The 27,589-nt window shown below is 49.0% G+C and overlaps 1 protein-coding gene across 2 annotated transcripts in view; it reads right to left on the reverse strand.

Annotated features, from left to right (window-relative positions):
• Positions 1-27,589, reverse strand: part of MFSD11 (major facilitator superfamily domain containing 11) — a 1,014,059-nt gene that overhangs the window by 57,668 nt on the left and 928,802 nt on the right. Inside the window, exon 13 of one of the 2 annotated variants that reach the window (XM_069654654.1) lies at positions 21,664-21,799. In XM_069654654.1, coding sequence (XP_069510755.1) covers positions 21,664-21,799 — 136 coding nt within the window. The other variant, XM_069654655.1, reaches the window with a different exon arrangement.

A 27,589-nucleotide genomic window follows, 5' to 3' on the forward strand; every position in this document is an offset into this window, starting at 1 on the left:
GGCGCGCCACTCTGCAAGATGCTGCGCCAGCCTTCCCCCAACCGGCAAAACATGGGACATGGCCTCATGACTGAGCTGAAGCGGCTGCGGCGTTGCCTGAGGGCAAAGAGGCAACTGCCCGAGCGGCCTTGGCACCTCAAGTACCTTGTTTTCCCCCTCTGGCACTCCTACGGTGGCCCCTTTGACTGGCAGCTCCTCTTGCTTTACCGAAGGATGAGTAATAACGAAAGGAACCTCCCCTCCATTGCTGTCCCCTAGGACGAAAAGGCAGAGGTTGTCGAACTGCAGCGCCCAACGACTTTGCTGCAGCTTTTGAGGTCTGCAACCTGTCAAGGCTCTCGTCAGCCTTGCTGCCAAAAAGATGTTCCCCGTCAAAGGGCATGTTGAGGAGCCGGGCCTGCACATCAGGAGCAAACCCCGACTTACGCAACCATGCAAACCTGCGTATCACGGCGCTCGCCGCCATGGACCGGCTGACGCAATCTGCCATGTCCAAACCCGACTGAACGGCCTCACACATGGCATCCTGGTCATCCTGAACCATGGCAAGGAAACCATCCCGTTCGTCCCCTTCGGGAATATGTTCAGCCGCTAAGGAAACAGTTCCACAGAGTGTGCGTGAAAGGTGACAAGGCACAGAGTTGGCCGCCTGAAGCACCATACCCCCTGCAAAAAACACTTTCTTCGCCCAGCCATTAAAACGCTTGTCGTCCCCATCAGGAGGGATGATAGGATACGACGCCTGCTTTGCCGGGGCCATAGCCACCTGCACCACCAAACTCTCCGGAGTGGGGTGCTTGGACAAGTAGCAGGGGTCGCTACTGGCTGGGCGGTATTTTCGTGGCAAAGACTTGCCCACTGTTGGGAGACTCTCCGGAGCAGTCCAAGCCGCCGCCACCCTCCTCTGTAGAGCCATATGAAACGGCAGTACCGGGTCAGTTGGTGGACCAAGGTCGAGGATATCCATAAGGTCATCCTGAAGAAACTCCCCCGGGGAAGCAGACCAAAACAAGTACTCGGTGACCCTCGACATAAGGCACCGGTACGAGGAGTCGGCATGAGTGCCAGGCTCAGGCCTACAAAACTCCACCTCCAGAGAGGTGTCCAGCCCACTAGCATCGTGCAGGGACTGCCTCAGGTCCTCAAATTGGCTATGGCCCAAGAGAATCTCATCTGGTGCCGCATTAGGAACCATGCCATCATCAGCGCCCTCATCCACCTCTGAAATAAACTCAAGATGGCAGTAAGAAGGCATAGAATGTGAACCAAAGACATGCTTGACCTTGGCCACAGCCTTTCTAGGGGGTTCCACCGAGCCTCGGGGTACCCCCGTCGACACAGCCTCAAAAGGCGTCGAGGGCATCGAGTGAATTGGCGTCGATGCCGAATGTGGCGCTGACAGCATCAATGGCGTCGACACAGGCCTCGAGGCCGGAGCCCCAAGTGTGTCCTACGACAGCCTGGGCGCCGACGACTTCTTCGGAGGCGGGGCCTCGAAAGAGTCCATCGACGACCTCTGCGCCACCGGCGTCGACGTCTTCCTCAAAGACATCACAGGTTCACACCGTCTCGAGCGCGTCGAGGACCGGGACCTGGACCGGGCATGACGAGAATGATTCCCCTTGTCCGAGCGAGACCTCTCCCGCGAATCGTGCCAACCACCTGAGCCCAAAAAGGTGTGCGAGCGGTGTCTCTCGACCGATCACGACCGACCCCACTCGGAGGCGCAGAAGGATCGGTGCCCTGCGATTCGAGAATCGCTAACATTTTCTTCCCGAAGGAAGCCCATTCCTCTGGCATCGCCTGCTTGGAAGGGTAAGCGACCCGCAGACGGGCAGAATCCGCGGAAGAGGATGGGGAAGGCGACTGATGACGGCGCTTCTGGGAGTGCCTCGAAGAGGCAGAGGAGTGGCGGGACCGAGACCCACTGGACTTCTGACGACGACACGGAGAGTCGCCTCTCGAATCGTCCGTCGAAAGTCCCGCAGACCTCGACTTCCGTGGCTTAGACACCTTACCTACCGATAACTTCTTCTTGCGCTCCCGCAAGGCTTTAGACGTGAGCGACTGGCAGTCGACACAGTCATCTGTGTCATGGGCCTCCCCGAGGCACCAGAAGCAGGCGTTGTGCGAGTCCGTAACCGACATCTTGGACCCTCAGTCGCCGCACTTCTTAAAGCCTGGACGCGGTGTGGAAGACGAGGTAGACATCTTCACGAAGAAAGACTTCATAAAACGAAACAGGTTCGAAGAACCAAGAAAGAACTCCAAAGAGTCGAAGCGCGCCGAGATCTCCGAAGCGAACACGTTCGCGGAAAAAACGGAACTGAGGCTACGGGCGTCGTGCGTCCTACTTATAACATCCAGTCACGTCGGCCTTCGGAGGAGGTCCTCGAGGGCGGCGTATCGACGTCATCAACGCAGGACGCAGACACCGAAAGATTTTCCGAAGCATCATAGCTGTGGTGATTACCGTCATAGATCTGGAATACGTCGGAGGACCCAATCCCCTCGAATTAACCCTTCTGTGTCAGGATGGACATCAAGAAGCAACCACGTTTGACCTCAAAGCTCCTGCGTTCAGGTTGATTCTAGAGAAGCCATGGCTGGTAACTCACAATCCTCACAGACTGGCATGCCAAGAGATTAACCTTTTCTGACGAATGTGCCCACACTTGCTACCCGAAATCTATACCATAGCCAAACCTGAAATCCATTCAAGGAATAGCGTCAGTGATCGCTGAATCATTGGACACCTAACCAAGGGAATATCAAGATTATTGAGATGTTTTTTTAGAAGGAACAGGCTAACACATTACCACCACATAGGCCATATGACTGTCAGATCGACCCGATACCTGGCGCACAGGTTCCTTGTGGTCGGATTTATGCACTTACGGACACTGAAAATCTCCACTTGAAGTCCCATCTGGATCAATACCTGGCTAATGGGTTTATACGCCCGTCGAAGTCACCAGCAGCCTCCCCCTTATTCTTCGTACCAAAGAAGAAAGGAGATTTGAGGACTTGTATCGATTACCGCGCACTTATTCAAATCACAGTAAAAAACCACTACCCTTTGCCCCTTATCCCGGAACTTTTGGACCAAGTTAAGGATGCCCAAATCTACACCAGATTAGACCTCAGGGGAGCATATCATCTTGCACGTGTGAAAAGAGGGGACGAATGAAAAACCGCATTCTGCACCAAGCATGGCCTGTACGAATATCAGGTAATGCCTTTCGGGCTGTGCAACGCTCCCGCCTCATTCCAATACTTCATGAATGACGTATTACAAGAACTAATCGATGTCTGTGCCCTAGTCTATATTGATGACATCCTGGTGTACTCTTCCTCTGAAAAAGAGCATATTGCAAATGTTGGATCAGTCCTTGCAAAACTGCGCCAGCACAAACTGTATTCTAAACTCGAAAAATGCTCCTTCCATGTCACTGAAGTTGAGTTCCTCGGTTTTGTCCTCTCGCCAAAAGGAGTCAAGATAGATATCCACAAAGTTGATGCCATCCTTAATTGGCCATCACCTTCTTCGCTTAAGGGAATTCAAAGCATGCTCGGCTTTGCAAATGTTTATCGCTGATTTATTCCAGACTTCTCACAGATAGTGCAACCAATAATTTCATTACTGAGAAAAAACAACAAGAAATTCCAATGAACTGAAGAAGCAGAACAGGTCTTTCAAGAACTCAAGAAAAGATTCACCTCTGCGCCAGTTTTGAAACATCCTCGTCCAGACCTCCCCTATGTCGTGGAAACTGATGCTTCCAACGTAGCTATGGGAACAGTTCTCTCTCAAAGAGATCCAGAAACGGGCCAATTACATCCCGTGGCCTTTTGTTCACGCAAATTCTCACCACCAGAACTGAACTACGCAATTACAGACAAAGAATTGTTAACAATAAAATCGGCCTTCAAAGCCTGGCGGCAGTATCTGTTAGGTGCCAGACAAACCCTCACTGTAATCACAGATCACCAGAACTTTCAATACCTAAAGTCAGCAAAAGCTCAATCTTCGCGACAACTGTGGTGGGCTCTATACTTTGCAGAATACGATTATGTAATCACATATCGACCGGGAGTTCGGAATGGGAAGGCTGATGCCTTATCTCGCATGGGTATTGAAGAAAAAACAAACAATACCCCTGACCCTGTTGCCATCATTCCAAGTTATAAGTTACTGGGACCTACTACCACATTGACTCTAAATGAACTTCAGGACAAGATTTGGTTCTTAATGAACCCCGAGACCTTACAAAAATGGAATATCCAAAGCGAACATCACACAGTCCTAGACGTATTACCCTACTTCAGAGAACGACTATATCTACCAAATAAAGATCTGCAAGAGTTGGTCATATCTGGTTACCACAATTCCCTGATCGAAGGCCATCCCGGCATTGCTTAAACTCTAGCCAAGGTTAAGCAGAATTATTGGTGGCCAACCTGGCGTAAAGACATTGCTCAATTTGTTCTATCCTGTGGGGTATGTGCACAAAATAAATCACAAAAACAGAAAACCAGCTGGCCTTCTACAACAACTGGACATCCCACCGGCTCCCTGGCATACTCTGTCTCTTGATTTTATTACAGACTTACCTCCCAGTCAAGGATTTAATACCCTTTTAGTGGTTATAGATCTGTTCTCTAAAATGGCACATTTTATTCCGTTCAAAGGACTCTTGCAACGCTACTGGTTTGGCCAAGGTATTTCTTGAACATATTATAAAATTGCATCACTTCCCATCAGTCCTAATCGCATATCGTGGAAGCCAATTTGTATCCAATTTCTGGAAGAAATGCTGTACAATGGCACAAATCGATGGCCGATTATCCACTAGCCATCACCCTAAAACAGATGAACAGAGAGAACAAATCAGACATTAGAACAATATCTAATTTGCCCGCTGCATCAAGTGGAAGAGAGCTGGAAGGACTTATTATGTATAGCGGAATACGCATATAACAACTCCATACACACCAGCACAGGACAAAGCCTGTTCTATTGCATTTTGCAACAGAACTCTTGTCTTTGCTGATCTGAAAAAGGGAAAAGCAGCTCTTATGGACCAATACTGGGTATGCGGCAAACAGGCATACCTGCATCTTCCTCCTTCATGGAAGGGTGACTGTGCTTTGGCAACGCTACACTCCGCACTGCTGGTGGTCCCTGAAAAGCACATAGTAGGGGACACGGTGCAGCACAAACTATCCCAAGCACCCCAACAGAAAGAAGACGCTTTAGTTACTTACCTGTAACTATTTGTCCAGCATTGGTATCTTTAATAGATTCACATGCTTGAATATTCCCCGTAGTCAAACTGGGAATCCTCTGTGATTTAAATAATTATAAAAAAAATGTAATATATATACATTATTTCCATAGAAACACAATGTAGATTGTCCCTTATGGCCTATGAGCTATTCACTTGTGTAATCCCTCTGCCTCACTTTGGTCCTTATGGCCCTAACCAAAGAGGTGGCTGGGTTTAAGCTATGCCCCTGGCAGCCATCTTCAGGTTTTGAGCCGTAGAAGACTACAGGAAGGAGGGCTACGGGAAGAGGGAGCAGGCACATGTGAATCTATGAAAGATACGAATGCTAGAGAAATATGGTTACAGGTAAGTAACTAAAACTTCTCCAGCATTGGATCTTTCATAGAGTCAGATGCTTGAATAGAATACAATGTTAGGCCATGCCCATACCATATGTACATTCTGCAGATCCTTCTACTCGCCTTACTATACAACAAGTAACAGGTTACATTACTAGGGAAGGCGGGAAGAGACGGCTGCTCGTACCTCACGCAAAGAGATGGTGAAGAACCGCTGGTTCCACTGCCGACTCTTTGCTGGTATTTTCTGCCAGGCAGTAATGTTTGGCAAACTTATGCAGAGTGTTCAGGGTTGCAGCTCTGCAAATGTCTTTCAATGGTACTCCAGCGTGAAAAGCAACCAAAGCTGCCCTCCCTCTGGTGGAGTGAGCTGAAGGCGGTCTAGCAAGTGGATCGTCTTGACTGATGGCAGTGGCTGATACATTGGGAAACCCAACATGCCAAACTTTGCTTTGAAATGTGCTGTCCTTTAGTCCGGCCAGCGAATGCGATTAAGAGTCTAGTCGAGGAGCGAAATTCTTTAGTCCTCTGGATGTAGAACATTAGGACCCTTGCAACATCGAGTGAGTAAGGTCCTCTCCGCATCGGAAGAGTGAATCATGAAAAAAGTAGGAAGTACGATGCGCTCGGTGAGCGTCATTTCTGACAGTACCTTGGGTAAACATTTCGGGTGTGTCCTTAATATGACACGGTCTCTAAGAAACCAGGTGAAAAGAGGTTCTGAAGACAGTAGCTCGCTAATCCTCCTGGCTGACGCGATAGCTACTAAAAAAGCTGTTTTCCAGGATAAAAATGTTAAGTCACACCTGTGAATTGGTTCGTATGGTGGCTCCATGAGCGCTGCTAGAACCCTGTTCAGGCTCCATGTGGGGACTGGTGTAGGATTTGGCGGGAAAGTACGCATCAATCCTTTTAAGAATATTTTGATAGCCGGTTTAGTGAGTAAAGATTGTTGAGCTGGGTTAGTCGTGTATGCCGATATGGCAGACAAATGCACCTTGATGGATGAAAGGGAAAGCCCTGCTTTCGCTAGGTGCAACAGGTACGGTAGTATTTGCTCGATGGAAACAGAGCAGGTTCACTGAAGATGTTTCGCACCATTTGGTAAAACGGGTTAATTTCCGAACGTAGGTTGTTCGCGTAGAAGGGGCCCCAGAGTTCTTAATAACGTCCCAGCATTCTGCAGGAAGATTCAGATCGATTAATTTTCGCTGCTCAGGAACCATGCATGCAGTAACAGGCTCGCTGGGTCGTAGTGGAGCACCTTCCGACCTTATTGCGTTAAGAGGCTCTGATGAACTTTGAGGCGAATTGGAGGGCAAGACAGGTGATGCATGGTTGGATACCAAACCTGGCGGGCCCAATCGGGTGCTATCAGGATCATCAAGCAGGCCTGTTCTTTCAGTCTGCATAGCACTCTCGCTATGAGTGGTATAGGAGGGAAGGCATAAAGGAATTTGCCCGTCCAGTCCACTGAGAAGGCGTCCCCCACCGAGAGGTGTTCCGGATACCTGGAGGCGAACCTGTGGCATTTTTTGTTGGCTTTGGTGGCTAAAAGGTCTATCTGTGGACATCCCCACATGTGGAAAATACGCCGGGTTGCTGCTTCGTCCAGCTCCCATTCGTGGGATGCTGAAAAATCTCTGCTGAACTTGTCTGCCAGGGCATTGTCCACTCCCGATAGGTGTTCCACCTTGATGTGGACCTTGTGATGCAAAGCCCAGGTCCATAGCTTTTGAGCCACTTGCGATAGCAATTCCGACCTTATTCCCACTTGTTTGTGTAGTGCATCAAGGTTGTGTTGTCTGCTTGAATGGTCACCGCCTGCCCTGTCAGTACCGGCAGGAAGGCTTTCAGCGCCCATCAAATTGCCCTGAGCTCTAACATTTATGTGCAGCTGAGATTCTTGGGTGGACCAAGTGCCTTTGGTTTGTAGATCTGCTAAGTGCGCTCCCCAGCCCGATAGAGAGGCATCTGTAATGAGGAGAAGGGTTGACGTTGGAGCCTGGAAAGGCATTCCCCGTAGCAGGTTCTGGGGTAAATTCCACCATCGCAGGGCTTTGTGAAAGCCGCTGGTAGTTGTATGGTATCTTCCCATAAGCCGATTGCTTGCTTCCATTGGTGGTCCAGGGCCTCTTGGATTGGCCTCATGTGCAGCCAGCAATTTGGTATGCGGAATATGCACAAGGACATCATGCCCAGAAGAGATTTGAGGGTGCAGACTGTGGTCGTCCCGTTGCTTTGAAACCATGAAGACCGATGAGTTAATGCAGATATTCTGTCCGCTGGTAGTCTTACTCTGGGTATGCTGGTGTTGATTTCCGTCCCCAGAAATAGCACCGTCTTGTTCGGAACGGGGCAGGATTTTTCTTCATTTATCGAAAACCCTAACTCCTTCAAGAGTTTTATTGTTCTCTCCACTGCGGCGCACACCAGTCTGAGTGAGCTCGCCCTTATGAGCCAATCGCCTAAATATGGGAAGACTTCCGTTCCAGACCTTCTGAGGTATGCTGCCACCAGTGCCAGGCACTTGGTAAACACCCTTGGTGCTGATTTTAGGCTGAACGGGAGGACACTGAACTGAACTCCCCTACAGCGAATTGGCTGTGGGCAGGATCAATGGTAATGTGGAAATATGCGTCCTCCAATTCGAGGGTGGCAAGGAAGTCGTGTTGGTTGAGCCACAGAGAACATTCTGAAGAGACGACATCTTGAATTTGATGCGTTTGATAAACTTGTTGAGAGCTCCCAAATCCAGAATCGGTCTCCACTGACCGTTCCTATGCCCCAACAGAAAGAACCGGGAGTAGAAGCCTCTTCCCTTTTGTCGGTATGGTACCGGCTCTGTAGTTGCTTTTAGGAGTAGCTTCTGAACCTCCAGCATGACCTGCTTCTGATGATGCACCTTGCTTGGAACGGGGGCAAGGAACAGAGGTTGGTCCAGGAATTCGATGGTGTGACCTTCGCAGACCACTAGTAGCACCCACTTGTCTGATGTTATTTTTAGCCAATGTTGGTAAAAACGGCTTATCTCGCGCCGACCGGGGTGGGTCGTGAAAGAGGAGGAAGAAGATGGTCAGTTTTGCTTACTCTAGGCCTTGGCGTGGTTGGAGCCACGCTTGCCCCTATGGGTGTACCTGTTTGATGACCAATGGTATCTGTCTTGAAAGGTGTTACTCTGCGTTTTTTAATTGTAGGAGGGGCTGCTGAAACCTCTATATTTTGAGGATGCACCTCGAAAGGACTGAAAGGATCTACGATCTTTGTCCTTAAGGGAACTGATGGCACGTGCTGTATCGGCATCAGCTTTAATACCCTTGAGATGGTCATCAATCCTTTTACCAAAGAGGTCTTTACCATCGAAGGACATATCTAAGATCTTAGCCTGAACCTCTGGTCTAAAGTTCATAGCCTTCATCCAGGCTTGCCGTCTCAAGACTGTACCATGGGCCATTTGTCTGAAACCCGACTCTGCTATGTCACCAGCTGTGTCGATCATATGGTTGCAGATGGCCTCACCATCCGATATGATTACTTTGGCCTCTTCTTATAGGTCCGCAGGCAAATGCTTGGTCAGTTTGGATATACGGAGCTACAGCTCACGGTCCAGCCGTGCAGTCATGGCCAGGGCGTTTCCAGCCCTGATGGTGAGAGACCGGAGAGGATACCTTCCGGCCCATGGCTGCCAATTTACGTCGTCCTTTGTCAGGTGGAGCTGAAAGAGGTGAGGATGGATTAGCCAACCTTTTCCTGGTTGCGACTGTAATGCCTTGAAACGAGGGCCTGTGTGGACAGTGGTGTAGCCAAAATGTTTGCTCCAGCGTCCCACATGATGTCCAAAAGAGGGATCGCAGTGACTGTTATACGTTTGTCTCTATGTTCATAGCGCACCGATTTGTTCTCTTCTGATGCAACTTTTAAATTAAAAAGTTCAGTCGCTTTACCAATTATGGTATGAAAAGACACTAGATCATCTGGTGGTGAAGCATCCCCTTGGGAGTGCTTACTAGGCTTCTCTACAATGTAATCGTCCCACTCGCTCTGCATGTCTGGCACTTGAGTAATCTCCCCTTCTTCAGTGTCTGAAAAATCCCTGAAAGGATCGTCTTGCCAGCCGGAAACGGATGCAGTGGATGGGACTATTGTGGGGTCCCTTATGGGTTTTCTCATAGGATCCCTAGTGGGTGGTCTTGGCGTAGGAGATGATCTAGAAGGGGAGACCCTTGTCAGCTAAGCACTTAGCGTCCTGCTCCTGGACCTGCAGGGAGGTTCTGGCAAGTGTGCTCTCTTCTGAGGTCTGCTCCTGGTTGGAGAGCTTCTTGGAGAGTTATGAGGTGGTGAAAACTGCCTTCGAGGAGATCTTTCCATCGGTGTAGAAGAACGATGCCTCTGTCTCTGACACCTATTGAATTCGTCAATGATCCTCTGCATCAAAAGCATGAGTTCTAGATCATATGGGTCTGTGGGTTCCCCTGGAGTGGGATGCAAGGGAGGACTGTTCTTCTTGGGAGTGATGGTCGGTTGCTGAGGAATGAGTTCAGAATCCAAGAAATCCTCCTGCAGGATGATGTCAGGAAGTTCTGCCATTTCTTTTAAAGGAGACAGTTGAGCTCCTATTGGTAGAGTGAGGTCTTCCGGTGTATGTAGGCTTGTGTCCATTGTTCCGAACAACTCGCTTTCCTTGGCATGTCAGGGATATCTGTGGACAGTGCCTTGAACTTGTTTTTCTCCGTCGACGAGGGGTCAGTATTCATCGGTGGCCTCTTCATCGACGATGGTTTGGACTTCTTGGACGACGAGGATGTCGTGGACGGATGGTGCTCCTTGAGCGTCGACAATAGCTTCATTGACGAGTGGTGAGATTCTTTCGTCGACGATTGCTTGGAAGTGGCCGATTTCGACGACGATGACTTAGTCGTGGATGACGAGGTTTGAAGAGTCGTCGTTGACGTCTTGGGTTTCGTCGACCGTTTACTCGTCGACGGGCCTCTATCGACGGTGCCGTTCGTAGACAGTGTTTTCGATAACGACTGCCCCCCCAGGAATTTTTTAAAACATCTCCTTACCTTGGAGGTGGTTTTCTCATCCGGGTGCTTTTTCTTTTGGTCTCCAGATCCAAGGGATGGAGATAGAGATGACAATTCCATCTTTTTCTTGCTCCATTGTGAAGGAGAGGAGCTTCTTTCCACAGAGGAGGCCCTTCTTTTTGAAGTTTGCCTCTCTGAAGGCTTGATAGACAATACAGGGGCTATCTTAGCTGATTCTTCATCAGAAGATTGTCCCCTATATTCCAAATGTAGAATGAGTCTTCTATGTCTGTCCTGGAGAGTTTTGTTAGAGAAAGTCTTACAAATATCACATTTGCGAATTTCATGTGGGTAGAGACAGTAAATGCACTGCTCATGAGTGTCTTTCATGTAGACCAGCTTCTTCTTGCATCTAACAGTCCCTGAAAAGGGAAGGCTTCTTGGTAGTAGATTCCTCTGACATGGTGCGAAGAGAGGATTCACTCAATGAATTCTGAGTGAAAACAAGGGTTTTCTGGGCCTAGAAACACTGTACAGGAAGAGTTTGATCAGGAGATCAAGGTAAAGCTGTTTTTGAGAAAAAATGATTAAGCTAACAGCAAAGAAAAATCGAAAAGCTCAGAGAGCTGAGGATTCCCTCCAGTCTGTTAGACTGCAGTGAAAAATCTGAAAATGGCTGCCGGGGGCGGAGCTTAAACCCTGCCACCTCATTGGTTAGGGCCATAAGGACCAAAGTGAGCTGGAGGGACTACACAAGTGAATGGCTCATAGGCCATAAGAGACCATCTACATTGTATCTCTATGGAAATAATATATAAATATAATTTTTTTTAATTATTTAAATCACTGAGGATTCCCAGTCTGACGACGGGGAATATTCAAGCATCTGAATCTATGAACGATCCAATGCTGGAGAACTATCTCCACTCGGGAATGTGCTGTCAGAAAACCAGCTCCAAGAGCAAGTGCCTCGAAAGAGCATCCAACTACATCTCTCAACACTCTTCTGACCTCCTGGCGCAGAGCCATTCTTTGCATCCCTGATCCCCAGTATCCAGACCCGCGCAAACGCCAAATGGCTTCAAATTGTGCACTGGGAACTCATACAACTGGCAAACGATACAGAAGAGAGGTTCAATATTATCAAGGTGGAATTAGAGCACTGAGACTAATGACGATGCAGAACAGATATGTGCTCGACCTACTCACAGCAATGGAAGGCAGTCTTTGCCAAACAATCGGGAGCGCAAGCTGCACGTTCATACCTTCATCTGACGCTGAAAATGGGACACCCTCACCTGTCATAAAAGCAGTGCATGAACTGGGCGTAAGGATGAAAAAGGAGGGTGGCGTGCAACCCAGAGACTGGTTCTCCTCAGCCTGCAAATGGGTTCCATCTTGGCTCGGGACAGCGATGATGATGCTAATACCCATCACCGTTTTTTTCTTGCTGGTCTTTTGTGTGCCAGCTTGGGGTCCAGTGTTGTGTCAAAACAATTGCTAATAGTGCAAGGAACAAGTTACTTACCTGTAACTGTTGTTCTCCAGCATGGGTCTGGCATGGATTCACATGCTCATGAATATTCCCCGTCGTCAGGCTGGGAATCCTCGGTAAAGAAAAATCAGTATCAGTTTCGTTTCTGATCTGTCTTTCGTAGTAGTAACCAATCACTGATCTCTGCGTCATACTGACCACAGCCAATGACTGCCCTCTCCCTAAGCCCCGCCTCTGGCAGATATCTTCAGATTTGGTAGCACGTGAAGTGGTAGTATGACCAAGTGAAGAGCCGCAGAGGGGTAGGCGGGAGGGTTCGCATGTGAATCCATGCCAGACCCATGCTGGAGAACAACAGTTACAGGTAAGTAACTTGTTCCTTCTCCAGCATGGGGTCTGGCATGGATTCACATGCTCATGAATATAAGAATACGTAACAGTACACACATGCACAACCACGGGAGGTGGCAAAAGGCTCAACATTAAGCAATACAAAAAACTCAACATTAAGCATCTCTTGCCTCCTCACCAGACTCACCTTAAGCGAACAGGTTGCGCAGCACTGCTTGGCCGACCCTGGACTCCTCCCTGGAATCCCGATCAAAGCAGTAGAATCTCGTGAAGGTGTGCGTCGACCTCCACGTAGCAGCCCTGCAGATGTCCAGCAGGGGCACACCAGATAGGAACGCCGTAGTAGCAGCGATCGCTCTGGTCGAATGGGCTCTCGGACGGCCTGGCAGCGGTCGGTTAGCCAACCGGTGGCAGTGCATGATGCAGCCGGAGAGCCATCTGGAAATAGAAGACTTCGGGAGAGCCTTCCCTTGATTCACAGGTCCAAAGTTCACGAATAGCTGTGATGTCCTCCGAAAACTCTTTGTGCGGTCCACGTAGAACTTCAGTGTTCTAGCCGCATTCAGCAAGTGCAAAGTCCGCTCGGCCGTCGACGAAGGAGACGGCAAGAAAACAGGTAACACAAGGGGCTCGTTAAGATGGAAGTCCGACGGCACCTTGGGCACAAAGGAGGGGTGCGTCCTAAGCACCACCCTCGAGGCATGGAAAGTCAAGTACGGTGCTTTGCAGGATAGGGCCTGGATCTCTCCCACTCGTCGTGCGGAGGTAATGGCCACCAGGAATGCAGTCTTCCACGACACAAACTTCATCGGTGCGGAGTGCATCGGCTCGAATGGGGGCCCCCATGAGCCTGGTCAGCACCACGTTAAGTCCCCACGCCGGGGCCGGGGCCTTCACCGGCGGGAACGACCGGAACAGTCCTTTCATAAACTCTTTTACCAGTCGATGGGACCACAGGGACGTCCGTCCTGTGGTTCTGGTATATCTGGAGATCGCCGCCAGATGAATCTTAATGGAGGCATGGGCTAGCCCAGCCTTTGCCAGCGATAGCAGGTACGGCAGCACTTGAGGGGCCGTAATCCGTAGGGGGTTGATCTTCTGTGCTCGGCACCAGATAGAGAACCTCTTCCACTTATGACCATAGCATTTGAGAGTCGAGGACGGCAAGAAACTATCTGCAATCGGCCGGTATATCGCAGCCTCCAAACTCTAGCGCTGCAGGAGCCAAGCCTGCAGGTTCAGCGACGCCGGGTCGTGGTGGAAGATGGCGCCTCCTTCTCTGGAGAGAAGGTCCGCGTCCGCTGAAAGCTTGAGGGGAGGGGACGTTGACAAGTCCAGAAGGTCCGGGAACCAGATCTGCCTCGGCCACGCCGGTGCGACGAGGATCATCCTGCACCGGGACCTCTTGAGCTGGTTGATGAGTCGAAGCAGCAACGGCAACGGAGGGAACGCATACAGGTATAGGCCACCCAGGGGAACGAGAACGCATCGCCCATGCTTCTCGGCTGGGGGAACCTGCTGGCGAACCTCTTGCACTTCGAGTTCGTCACTGTTGCGAACAGTTCGATTTGAGGTTTGCCCCATCGTCGGAAGAGTCGATCCACCTGATCCTGGCGCAGCTCCCTGCTGAGCGAGTCAGCGATGGTGTTTCTTTCTCCTGCCAGGTGGAAGAGAACCAGGAACATCCCCTGGGCGACCGCCCAGTGCCACAGATCCTGTGCCTCCTTGGATAGGGCTGGGGATCTGGTGCCTCCCTGCTTCCGTATGTAAAACATTGTCGTGGTGTTGTCCGTGAAGATCCGCTCCACCTTGCCCTTGAGCGACGGGAGGAACGATTTGAGAGCCCAGAACACGGTTCAGAGTTCCAGGACGTTGATGTGCAGGAGCCTCTCCTCCGGGAGCCAGAGGCCTCTTGCGTGGAGATCTCCGGTGTGGGCGCCCCAGCCTTCCAGGGAGGCGTCCGTCGTCACCGTCTCCTGGTACACCGGCGACCACAGAATCGCCCGCCGGAACACCTCGTTGAGGGGGACCCTGTCTTCGAAGGTGCCCGTCGCCTGCATCCAACAGGCGTCGAGTAATTCTTGAAGAGGGCGCATCCGTAGTCTGCAGAGGCGCACCAGGTAGATGCAAGAGGACGTCCGTGGCTAGCAGACGCTGCACTTTGCCTAGAATGGTCTTCGTCCGTTCTTCCGACGGTGCCGCCAGGCGCCTCACTGTATCGAGCTTCGCTCCCAGAAACAGGGCCACCTGCGACGGCACCAGGTGGGACTTTGGGTAATTTATGGCGAATCCCAGGTCTGCGAGTAGCTGGACGGTCCTCGCAGTGTGTTCGACGGCGAGTTCCCTCGTCCTTAAGCGGATGAGCCAGTCGTCCAGGTAGGGGTAGACGTGAATCCCCTGCAGGTGCAGCCGCGCCGCCACAGGTGCTAGGCGCTTGGTAAAGACCCTGGGGGCCGACTTCAAACCGAACGGCAGTGCTCTGAATTGGTAGTGGCGTCCCTGGACGATGAACCTGAGGAACTTTCGGTGACTTTTGAGGATGGGAACGTGGAAGTAAGCATCCTCCAGGTCCAACGACGATAGAAAGTCGCCTTTCTCCAGCTGTCCCAGCACGTGCTGGAGGGTGACCATCCTGAACTTTTGTGACCTGATGTATTTGTTCAAACGACGAAGGTCCAGGATGGGGCGCCAGCCGCCCGTCTTCTTCCTGAGGAAGTACCTTGAGTACACCCGGGAGCCCCGGAGCCTCTTCGGGACAAGCTCAATGGCGCCTTTCCTGAGCATCGCCCGTATTTCCAACAGCAGTTGCGGGACGTGATTTTCTTTCCTGGCCACAGGTGGAACGTGAGGGCACTTCTTCAGAAATTCGATAGCGTGTCCTCTTGCCAGGGTATCCAGCACCCAACGGTCGGTGGAGATGGACTTCCACACGCCGACTAACTTCGTCAGCCGGCCTCCCACCGGGGTGCTTCGGTGGGGGCCCGAGGCCACGGCCGGTTCAGTCCTGCTTGGAGGTGGTGGCCTTGCCGCCCTGGCCACCTTGCCGATGGCGGCGAGGCGCTCCCTGCTTGCCGCGACCCCTGTAGGCCTCCTGAGACGAGGATCGTGCCGCCTGGCGGTAGGACGACAAGCCACCGCTGGATCCCTTGGAGGCACCCTGTCTGCCTCCAGAGCTCCGAAAGGGTCATCATTGCTGAAGGGCTCCTAGGGCGCGGGCCGTCTCTGTGTCCGTCTTTATGGCTTGGAGGGATTCGTCGACCACCTTCCCGAACAAGTTGCTGTCGTCGAACGGCATGTCCAACACCCTGGTCTGGACGTCCTGACGGAAGTCGGTCGCCCAAAGCCAACCCCGTCGTCGTAGGCAAACACCGTTGCCCAGCTGGCGGAACCCGGTATCGGCAATATCGGTTGCCACCGTTATGGCGTGGTCCGACGCCACCTCGCCTTCTTGAAGTATTTCCAGGGCCTCGGACCTCTTGTCGTCCGGTAGGAAGTCCAATATGGGGGCCAGCTTAAACCAGAGCTCCCTGTCGTAACGGCCACGATCGCCAGGGCGTTTGGCCGCTTTGATCGTCGTCGCCGCCGACGAAATGACCCGCCAAACCCATGGCGTCCAACTTCTTTCCCTCGCCGTCCGGCGGGGAATTCGACGTCGAGGCTCCTGACCCCGCCGCTTTCTTCTTCGCCGCCGCCGAGACGACTGAGTCTGGCGTTGGCTGGGCCCTGAGGCACAGGGGAGCGGTTTCGGGGACCCGGTACTTCTTCTCGTACCGGTCCCGTTTGGCTGGTGCCGTGAAGGGGTTCTTGAGAACCGACATGCCCTCCTCCTAGATGTCATCGATTAGAGGCACCGCGATGACAGTCTTCCTCTTGGCCTCCTGGCGCTGATAGAGGAAACCTTCCTTTTTCTGCTCCTCCAGGCAGAGCTGGAACAATTCGGACGCCCTGGCGATCATGGTGTGGAATGAGCCAATCTCGTCGGGCGGCGAGGCCCGGGAGACCTGTTCCGTCGTCGTCGCCCTCAGAACCCGTCGTCGAGCCCATCGCACTGTCATCTCCCGACTTGTGGGAGGATGAGGAGGGAACTGTAGGCCTTACGGGGGCGAGTGGGGGAGAGGGTTGGGTCCTCCGTCGTTTGTTCTGAGGACTTCCCGACGGGCCAGGTTGCGGGTCCTCCGGCCTGGGCCGTGGTAATCTCGTCCTTATCTCAGAGCATAAGGACTGGATCGCAGACAAAATGGCCGCCGAGCTATCCTGAGGCCTAGGTTCCGGCTGCGCCGGAAGGGAAGGCTGCTCTTCCTCGCCATTGTCGTCTTCCTCGGTTATCTCCCGAGGATCTTCCTTACGGGATCGAACCTTCTCCAATTGGACTTCGAGATTCCTCACGGCCTCGGTCAGTTCCTCCTCCACCGTTTCCCCCCTCGCTTCTTCCATCATGGTGGCCATGACGATGGGCTGATAAGAGGATTCCCTCCTTCGCGGCAGGGAAACTCTAGTCCCGGAGGCAGTCTCTGCTGGCAGGGTCTCTGCCGGCTTGGCCAGAGTCGCCGTGATCGCCTTGATAGAGGCCTTTGCCTGCTGGGTAGGGGCCTTCACCACCTTAGGTGCGTCCTGGGCCTTCTCCTTAGGGGGAGGGGCGACGCCTCACTCCCCCTTTTCCGAGATCGGACGGGGCTTCTCCCGAAGCTTACCCAGGGTCTCGGACTTCCTCTTCCCCGAACCGCTGGCTCGTGGTTGACGGTGCCGGGGAAGGCGTGCCCTGCCTGGCGACCGAAGAGCCCGACCTTTCGGCGCTCCCGGAGCCAGTGGACTCGCACCGCTTGGCCTGGTGTTGGGCCCCCGTCGCCGGGGTGCCCGCACAGGACTTAGAAGCCCGCTCGGACCCTTTCTTCTTCTTCTCACCCGTTGAGCTCTTCTCCAACCAGCTGGCGAGACGGGATCGACGGTCCCTCATGGTCCGCTCCGACAAGTTCTTGCAGAACTGGCAGTCCTTCTCTACATGAGTCTTGTCCCCATGAAGACAGTAGAGGCATTGCAAATGTTCGTCCTCCTTAAACACATTCTGCAGCCAGCATCCAGGGCAGCTGCGAAACAGCTTCGGTCCGGGTGACGAACTCGCGTCCTGGGCCATCTCGAAGTAGGCCGCAAATCTTCTGGAATCCTCCAAGAAGTTGATTCGACAAAATCTTAACCCTTGAGGGGCGTAGGAAAATCCCGCAACGGGTAGCCGTTAACAGGAGTAGAAACGGTGGAGCTTGAGGCTCGATTAACCGAAAAAATGAGAAAATTCACCTGAAAAAGCGTGAAACACGCAGTAAAAGCTCGAGAGCTAAGCACGAGGACTCCCAACACTTGAACGTGCGGTAAAAATCTGAAGATGGCTGCCAGAGGCGGGGCTTAGGGAGAGGGCAGTCATTGGCTGTGGTCAGTATGACGCAGAGATCAGTGATTGGTTACTACTACGAAAGACAGATCAGAAACGAAACTGATACTGATTTTTCTTTACTGAGGATTCCCAGCCTGACGACGGGGAATATTCATGAGCATGTGAATCCATGCCAGACCCCATGCTGGAGAATGAGAGTGACAATTGGCAGCCAGAAATACACTGACAAGAGGTCCTCATAACACTCAGGATGCACAAATACAAACTGGGGAGAGCGATGAGCTCAGGTTCCGCAAGGTGGCTATATATAATACTGGGGATATAATTGACAACCTGTACCACACAACCACGAAAAAGCCACACGATACGGAAAATCACAGGGAGGTGTGAGTAGATTTAGCTGGGTATGGGGATTGTATATATAGGTCCTGTACTCCTGAGGAGTATGCCCGTTGTGGGGAAAATCTAAGAAATGTCTGCAGAGCGTGGATACCAATTAAGGGTAACCCTGCGTGGGACGAAGCAGTAAGAGTGGCAGAGGAACATAGAAATGATGCAACTAAGTATTTGTTACATTAGAAGTAAGGAAAGGGAGGAATGTTTGGGGAGAGGTTGTAGAACCCACCGCCCTGCACCATTCGTGCACCAAGGTGGAGGAAGACATCTCCGCCCCTAGTATACATATTTGCATTTCCCATTTTCAATGCAAGTGTATAAACGTTGTGCTAACGACTGTAGCTTGAACTCCATTTTGTGTCTTTGCAAAAGCCATCTTTCTCTAGGCCTTCTGCTCCTCTGCCGAAATGTCCACTCTCCCTCTGCCAGCGCCGCGCACAGCCAGCCTCCGCCACCTCCACCGTCTGTCAGCTCAGCACGACTCTTGTTCTCACGGAAACGTGGCCATTCATTGTTACAATTAGCAAGTATCTGACAAAATGTGCTAATTCTAGAATGTGAGACCAAGGCCTGCTCCAGCCCCAGTGCCCCATCCTTCTTTGCTGACCGACTCATGTCCTCTCCACCCCCTCCCTGCCAGGCCGCAGTCCAATGAACCCATGCCCCCTATTCCCTTTGAATGCATCTGGTCACCAGACCCTTCCCCTGTACCACCTTCAAATCACCCATATACCTAATCTGTAGTGGTCATATATTCTGGTAACACTAACAACTATCTTTAATGTGTTTAAAATCGTAAGGCCCCAAAGACCATAAATCAGAGATCGCCCCTTCCGATAAGGCACCTGAAGGAACAACCCCTAACTCCTGCTCCCCTAGAAACACAGGTCGGAATGTACCCATTTCACACCAACAGCCCCTTTTTGATGTGACAATTCATGCCAGTCATTTCATGCATGCCAGGTTTTGCTATTTAGCTTAGACAGCACTACATCATCTCTGCGAACCTCACCTGACCTTCACCCTGCAAGGAGGAGTCCAGCTGACCACGTGTACTGTGACTGATGGAGAGAAACCAACCAATGAAACCCCAGGCATCCCCCATGGAGCCGGGGGTAGTATATGTACCTAGCCAATCATGTTCGTTAGATTATCTCGTATATATGACGATATCTATGACGCTTGGTGCCCTTTTAACGTGCTGCCCATGTATCTGTCAGCAGAGCGCTCTCGGGCAGCAGAGCTCTTTGCTTATATACATTTTGGTTTCCTTGCAATTAACTCCTGGTCTCATTCCCTAGTGGGGCGTGTACTTTATTCTATCTATTGGGACACGTGCATGCTAAGGTGCAAGCCTTCATTATGCAAGTACACCTGTGATTAATATATGTAGGTGACCAGATTATTTGTGAAAACTATATGCAGGTAACCATTTTTTTGTATCGCTGGATATATTTTGAGGTGGCCAGAGACTTTTTGGGAAACCAGTCCAAAGCATCTTGAACACAAATAGGAACATAAAACTCTGGGTGCTTCATAATTATCACCCTACTGCATATGCACATCAGACACCAGTACTGTACAATAATCATGCATCAACAGACTTTTATGCTACCATAAATCAGTAGTGTGCACTTGCCACTTCAGGAGCCACCCCCATCATCCAATAGTGTGTAACGCTCCGACATATGCCAATAAAGAATAAATAAAGAATAAAATAAATAAATAAAATAAATAAAATAAATAAAGAAGCCACGTTGTGCTATATTGCCAGTCTTAAGTATTGGGGGCACAAGGAAGATGATGCTGCAGTGATATGTTTAGGGACCGTCTTACTCTCCCACCCAATACGTGGTAGATGCAATTCCCATCATTCAGAACAATTAATTATTTGCTACATAGGCAATAATTATGCATTTGACACCCTCTGTACCACCACGTGAAACAGTCGCCCCATCGTAATATTTAGATATATGGTAGATCAGCAGCTTCCAGTCAGTGGTGTTGTGCAACAGTCACCTCCAACTGCCAGTCCTGCGCAAGTCACGCTCTTTACCCAATATTATTAAGGGTGCGTGCCGATATGTAATTGCCACCCCACTGCCCCGTAGCCAGATAGTACTTTTTACATTGATCATCCTCATCACTACACACTGAGCCCCGATGCCAGTGGTCTGTGTCGGGCACAGAGGACGACAGGAAGGAGCAATGGCAAAGCCAACATTTGTGGCTTTGGTGTCTAGTCAAATGGTCGGCAGACAAATGGTCGACACAATTTGGTCGACAGGACAAATGATCGAATTTTTTTTTTAGTCATATATATTTTTTTAGGTTTTAGTTTAGGGAAAAAAGCGGTTTTTAGCAAAAAAAGGGGGTTGGGGGATCCCCCCCCAAAAAAAAATATGTGAGAAAAAAAAAAAAATTGATCATTTGACCGGTCGACCTTTTGGTGTTGACCATTTGTCCTGTCGACCATTTAGATTCGACCAGTTGACCTACAACCTGTGGTTTTATGAATACATGGCATAGGCATTTTACAGGCACTGTCATAATGATACTACCTAACAAATGGTATTACCTGGCCTTATTATGACAGTACCTAGCAAATGTCTATCTAATGCCCCCCAAAAAATATCTAAAACTGTTGACTTTGTTGATGTTTAACAGGAGTTCAGTGCAAGGAGCATTTCCAATAGAACATGCATTACTTTTATATCAAGTGGCTGAAGGCACACTTGGTCATGTCATTTTAGTACACATCAAGAGCATACTTACAGCTGCATTCAAGCCACTACCTTTCAGAGGACTGCTTAGAAATACCCAGGCATTACCTTAACAGCACAGCTAGCTGGAAGAGATTACCGGTGGTGTATTTTAGGAGGGGTAGGTAGTGGATTGGCATGTCCATAGGCATTCAATGGTTAGTAAATAAAGACCAAAGAACAACGATAGGTAGTGTGTCCTTCCTCACAGTCCATCTCTCTTCTATGGTCACTTTACCTGACAATAGTTTTGGCTTATAGAAAGCACCTACAGAGCAAACTAATAGCCAAAACAAAAAATTGAAGGTTGTGGAAGAACCCACAATCTTTTGGGTTGAAAGAAAAGAACAGCGGTCCACAGAACCAGCAGGTGCATTTTGGGTGGTGGCGGTGAACAGAGCGAGAGTGAACGAGCCTGTGGCTGCATCTTTTGAAATTCGTATTCGTTTTTTGAAGCATGACCGTGACCTGCAGCTATGTCATCCATGCATCTCGAGGAAGTGGTAGTTGATGCACCAATAAAAGAAACAGGGCAGAAGAGGGTGGCTTGAGTAGAAGAAGTAAGCAATGGAAAACAGCTTTAGGTTTGAGAGCGACTCAAACTCAGACAAATTTACCTGCACAAACTTGAATACAGCAAACGCAGGGGCGCTCTCCTCGGAATAGAGGAATCCTAGAATGCTAAGTAGCTGGGTGTTGAAGCAGCTGTCACCGAGTCCTAACAGGAAACTGCAGAAGAGTGCCAGGGGTATGCTGCAGGGGACAAGGAAGAATCATATCAGACACCTGCTTATGCCAAAAACACTGCAATTAAAAAGCGAAAGATTGCAGAACAGGAGAATTAGCACATCTTACAAGCCCCAAAGCGCTTTTTTCACTAACGAGGTAGTGTAAGGTATGGACGCCAGGAAGCAGTATGGTTTCCAAACGGGGAATGAGTAGATCCATCTTAGAGGCCCTCCTTCCTGCACACCACTCTCAGCAGTCTCCTGGGCTCTCTCAGGGATCCAATATATACACAAAGCCCAGAACATAGAACCTAGAACACACACTTGAAGATAAAGATACAACAGCCCAGGGAAGATGGGCACTTGCACACAGTTGCAAAAGAATGTAAACCACTTTCAAACAACAACACAAGTGTTGTCTTTCAAAGCACTTGGGTTGACCGTTTGTTTTGAAAATTTCAAGTAACCATATAAAACACACCTCCCCTCCTCACACCTTCAACACCATCAACTTCTTACTGCTATGCTGCTTTTATTCCAGACTACCATCCTCTAGAATGACAGCGACACTGAATACGCTCCTCACTCGCATGAGCCCCGCAAACTTGTTTTGGCCCTTAAGTAGCAAACTTGGTTTGCGCACCCACTGTCTTCGCCGCTCCACTTTGATGAGTCTTGCTCCCTTGATCTTGTCAAATCTGTTTCATTTCATCAACTTTTTCTCTTACACGCAACCACAATACACTCTCATCCCATTCCACAAACTTCCTTCTCCCCAATTAGGCAGTGCACGTAGAGGTTGCTGGCTTCCCTTGCCCGAGTACCTCAAAAAAGCACTAGACCATAGTGGCATGTGGAGCTAATCTATACATGCATACTCTTCTGGCCACATATTCTTCCCACTCCTTGCCTGAGCATCCTATTGAAGAGCTAGACTGTGTCATAGGTAGCCGCATGAAACAAGGGTGTCCTCTGGTGTACCACACCTGTTCCTGTCAAAAACTCCTTTATGACTCGAAGTAAATTTGGACCCCATTATCTGTAAGCAACTTACTAGGAAATCCTTTCCTTTGAAATATTTAGTCAAGAAACATGGCCACAGCCTGTGAGTCTGCCTTCTGAACCACCTTCACTTCTACCCACACCTGGAGTACAAATGAACTAGTATTAATACATATTTCTTAAGGCACTAATGGGTCCTAACATATCCATGGCAACAAACTCCCTACTTAATCCTGGGAACTCCAAAGGCTTTAATGGTTACACGTTTTCTCAATACCTTGTACGACTCACTGCAGTTCTTTATTAACTCCCCCACTTCACCATCAAGACTTGGCCACCAGTAGTCCGCTCTGAGGTGGCCGTCAGTTTTAGTCATCCCCTGATGACCCTTGTGTGCCACCTCCATTAGCTTACACCTGACCCCTAATGGTGGGAGTACATGCCCAGACCTGTACACATGACCTTCAACACCCGGCTCTTCTTTTACCCTATGAAACACCCCTAACCTATCCTCACTGGCCCATTGAGCCCAGTTTGTGGATATTATTTCTTTGACCTTTGTCAGGACCTCATTATTTTAGCATCCACCCATTCTTGAGCTGTGACTGTTGCTCTACACACCACAAATACATTATCACAAACAGCCTCTTCGTACACCTGTTGGTATTCAACACTATTGCTCTGTGATCTAGACAAGAAATTGTCTAAAATATTCTCCTTGCCTTGGACAAACTACCTTTAAGGAATGTCCCTGCAGGGTGGTTACTCACCTTCCTATTCTGCGGGAAAGTCCATCCAGGTCCTTCGAGATGTAAATACCTAGTTCCCAGTGAAATGATCTTTTTATAATGATCTTTTCACTAAAAAGTCATTTTAGAAAGACTGCTCCGTGATCACATGCAGCAGTCTTTCTATTTTCAAAACTTTAACATCTCATAACAGCGAAATAGAGCTCTACAATTCTTAAATATCTACAACACATTAATAAAAAATCTAAAAATAATTGAAAAGAGGGGGGTGGAAGAAGGAGGAAAATAAAAATGAATAACCAAAAGCATTTAAAACACGGTCTTGAATGCATTCACTAAGAACATATTAGAAAACGTCCAAGCATATGAGTAATAGTACCAAACATTACAATAGGAAATAAAAAACATGCATGGCTACTTATCTGTACATAGCGTAACTTGACACAGGATGCAAGGTCTGATCTAATCTGCATCCTAAAAGGACTTCCATCTCTCATCAGGATTAGCTTTTTCGCCAACATGGCTCCACGTAAAATCCATGTGATTTGATGTTTACTCAAGGAGTCCAGCATAGCAGTTTCTCCCAGGTTTAAAGTTTGAAAGTCAAAATCCAAATTTTCATTGATAACCTCATTCATTATGAAAGCAATGTCCAACCAGAATTTCCACACCTTTTGGCACTCCCATAGCATATGCTCCATAGTGCCACGAAATTGACCCCATCCCCAACAGCTGTCCGTCACTGATAAATTCTGTTCCTTCATCTTCACAGGTGTCCAGAACACTATTCAGGATCATGACTTGCCGGGATCTTTCTCCAACATTCAGGGAATTATTTTTGATATTTCCACACGTCACTCCTTCTATCCGCAGTCATCTCTTCCTTCAGATAACAAGACCATTTCTCATGGAGCTTAATATTCCCTTCAGCGAAACTGTTCAGCAAATCATACATTTTGGACACTGAATGATCACTTTTGCCAATCTTGTGAACAATTGACGGCAGATCAGATATGATCAAAGATGGAATGTTTACAGCTCTTAATTTTCGGTACTCGCCATATGTACACGATGATAAATCAAACTCCAGTTTCAAATCTCTAAATGTTTTCCAATTTGTCCCTTCAAATAGATCTTCGACTCTAGCGACCCCTGCAGAGAACCATGCTAGCCAGAGCAAGATTTTATTGTTCAACTTGATATCCGGGTTCCTCCAGATGGAGGAAATACCCATCTTACCAGGTATTAACACCGCAGACAGCTCATACGATCTCCATGTGGATCTAAAGAAATTCATTAAATCAGACTGACTATCTCGATCCGTTGTATTAGTGGATAGAAGCGCCCCAGGGCTCAAGGGTACCGCACCCCTAGCCTCTTCCCAGGTCCATTCATCACCCCTTTCTTCCAAAAAAGGCAGCACATGTTGTAAAGAAAAAGCTTGATGATATTTTTCGAAATTTGGGACGTTCAATCCAGCTCTTTCTTCTCGTAACTGCAATTTCCACAGCTTTATCCTCAGCGGTTTTTTGTTCCACAAGAAACTTTGTAGAATACTAGTCACCTTTCTCCATGTCTGGTTACTTACAAGAAGGGGGATCAAGCTCAAAATGTACTTCAATTTAGGAGCCATAACCATCTTAATTGCATTAATATGTCCAGCCAATGACAGACCGAACTCATTCCAACGGTCGAACTGCAATTTCATCTTTTGCAATATTATGTCTAAATCAAGGCACATCATGTTTCTCAAATTTCCAGTTATCCAAATTCTTAAGTATTTCATTTGCGTTGGGCGCCATCTGAAACCTAGATTTTATAGCACCTTGCAGTTTGTCAAATGTGAACCTGGCAGAGCCTCTGACTTAGTCCAATTGATTTTATAATTTGACGACAGGCTGAAATTATCAATCAAGATCATCATTTCTGGAATCGAAGATGCCAGCTCTTGGACGACCAGTAGTAAATCATCAGCATAGAGCCATCATTTTTGACATATTCCATTATATTTGACTCAACTTTTTTTTTTCATTAGATCTGATAGCTTCCGCCAAAGGTTCAATTGATATCATAAAGCAGTGGGGTGACAAAGGACAGCCTTGTCTAGTCCCCCCGTTGCAGCTCGAATCTTTCAGATATGACTCCATTCATGTTGACCGCTGCAGTTGGTTTTGTATATAATAATTGAACCCAGCTCAGAAACTCCAGTCCAAAATTCATCCTCTCCATGGTACCCATCAAAAATCTCCATCTCACACTGTCGAAGGCCTTCTCAGCGTCCAGGGACAAGGCAACAGCTTTCAAATTGTGCTTTTGACATACTTCCAGGGTAAGCAATAATTTTCTCATATTAATAGAGCAGAGTCTTCCTTTAATGAAACCCGCTTGTTTATGGTGAATTATTTTAGGAAGCAGTTTCTCCAACCTGCTGGCCAGAATCTTTGAAAGGATTTTAGAGTCACAATTTAATAGGCTGATTGGTCTGTAGCTACCTGCGTCGAGTTCTGGACGACCCTGTTTATGCAAGAGGGATATTTTAGCATGCCTTAAAGTTGGTGGTAGCAAAACTTTTGACTTACTATCTTTCAACATCTCTCTCATCAGCTTCAAAACTTCTTCTGGCATCACTCAGTAGAATTCAATCGGGAACCCACAAGGACCAGGACACTCCCCCAGGTTAAGCTTCCAAATCGCCTTTCTCACTTCATCAAGAGAGATTTCAGAATCCAGAAAGACTTATTCTGCATCTAATGATAGCTTTATTTCCAAAAAACGGATTCATCACGTCTGAGTCAACATGAGATCAATCACTATACAAGTTCTCATAGAAGTTTCTAAAGACGTTATTTATTTCATCTGGGTCTCTGGTAACACTCTGTCTGCCCTTAATAGCTTTAATTGTTCTGTTTGCATCCCTCTGTTTCAACCTATTGGCCAATAGTCTGCTATACTTCTCACCCTCTTCATAGTACCTGCATTTAGATCTAAAAATTATGAACTCTGCTGTCTCACTCAGAATCTTGTTCAGGTCTCATTTCATTTTCAGCAACTTGGTCGACTTCTCTGCATCAAAACTACACATTAGTTCCTTCTCCAGAGATTTAATAGAAATGTTTAATTTCTCAGCTTCCTCAACAGGTCTCCTTTTTCTAATCCTGGATAACTTCATTGCCACACCCTGCATCACACACGTGATAGCCTCCCATGCTGTGCAGGACCCTACCTCCCCATTCAAGTTTGTTTCAATATATCCCACAGCCTCTTTTATCAACATCTCTTTCAACCCTTCTTCCTTCAGAAGAACAAGTTACTTTCTTACCTGGTAACGTTCTTTCGATGGGATGGTCCGACGACGTATTCCATATCTATGACATGTAATCACCACAGCTGTGCTGCTTCGGAAACTTTTTCGGCGTTTGCGTCCTGCGTCGATGCGCCGTCGTCGAGGACCTCCTTCGACGTCCGACGTCATCCGATGTGATAAGTAGGACGCACGACGCCCATAGCCTCAGTTGTAGTTTTTTCCCCCAGAACGTGTGACATAAGTCAACTGCCAGTCAGACACAAAGCCTTGCGGAACGTAAGCTGCAATCGCAAAAGAAATTCTGCAGCGGGGAAGGCCGGGCGGGAGCGATATGGAATACGTCGTCGGACCATCCCATCAAAAGAACGTTACCAGGTAAGAAAGTAACTTGTTCTTCGAGGGGATTGGATCCTCCGACGTATTCCATATCTATGACAGACTCCCAAAGCAGTACCAAAGCAAGGAGGAGGGAAAGAATTTAGAATCAAAATGTAGAATAGCCAATCAAATAGAGCAAAGGACCGCCTTGCCAAAGGCCAGATCCTGTGCTCGGATGGAATCAAGGGAATAGTGACGTACAAATGTATGTACTGAAGCCCAGGTGGCTGCATCACAGATGTTGCGAATAGGAACACCCCTCTGCAGGGCAGTAGACGCAGCCATACCCCTGGTAGAATGGGCCCGCAAGCCAGCCGGTGGGTCCTTACCCGCCAAACGGTAGCACTCCGAGATGGCCAAAATAATCCAGCGAGACAAAGTC

This window comes from Ambystoma mexicanum, chromosome 3q (assembly GCF_040938575.1).
Source record: "Ambystoma mexicanum isolate Mex_15411 chromosome 3q, UKY_AmexF1_1, whole genome shotgun sequence".
Lineage (NCBI taxonomy): Eukaryota > Metazoa > Chordata > Amphibia > Caudata > Ambystomatidae > Ambystoma > Ambystoma mexicanum.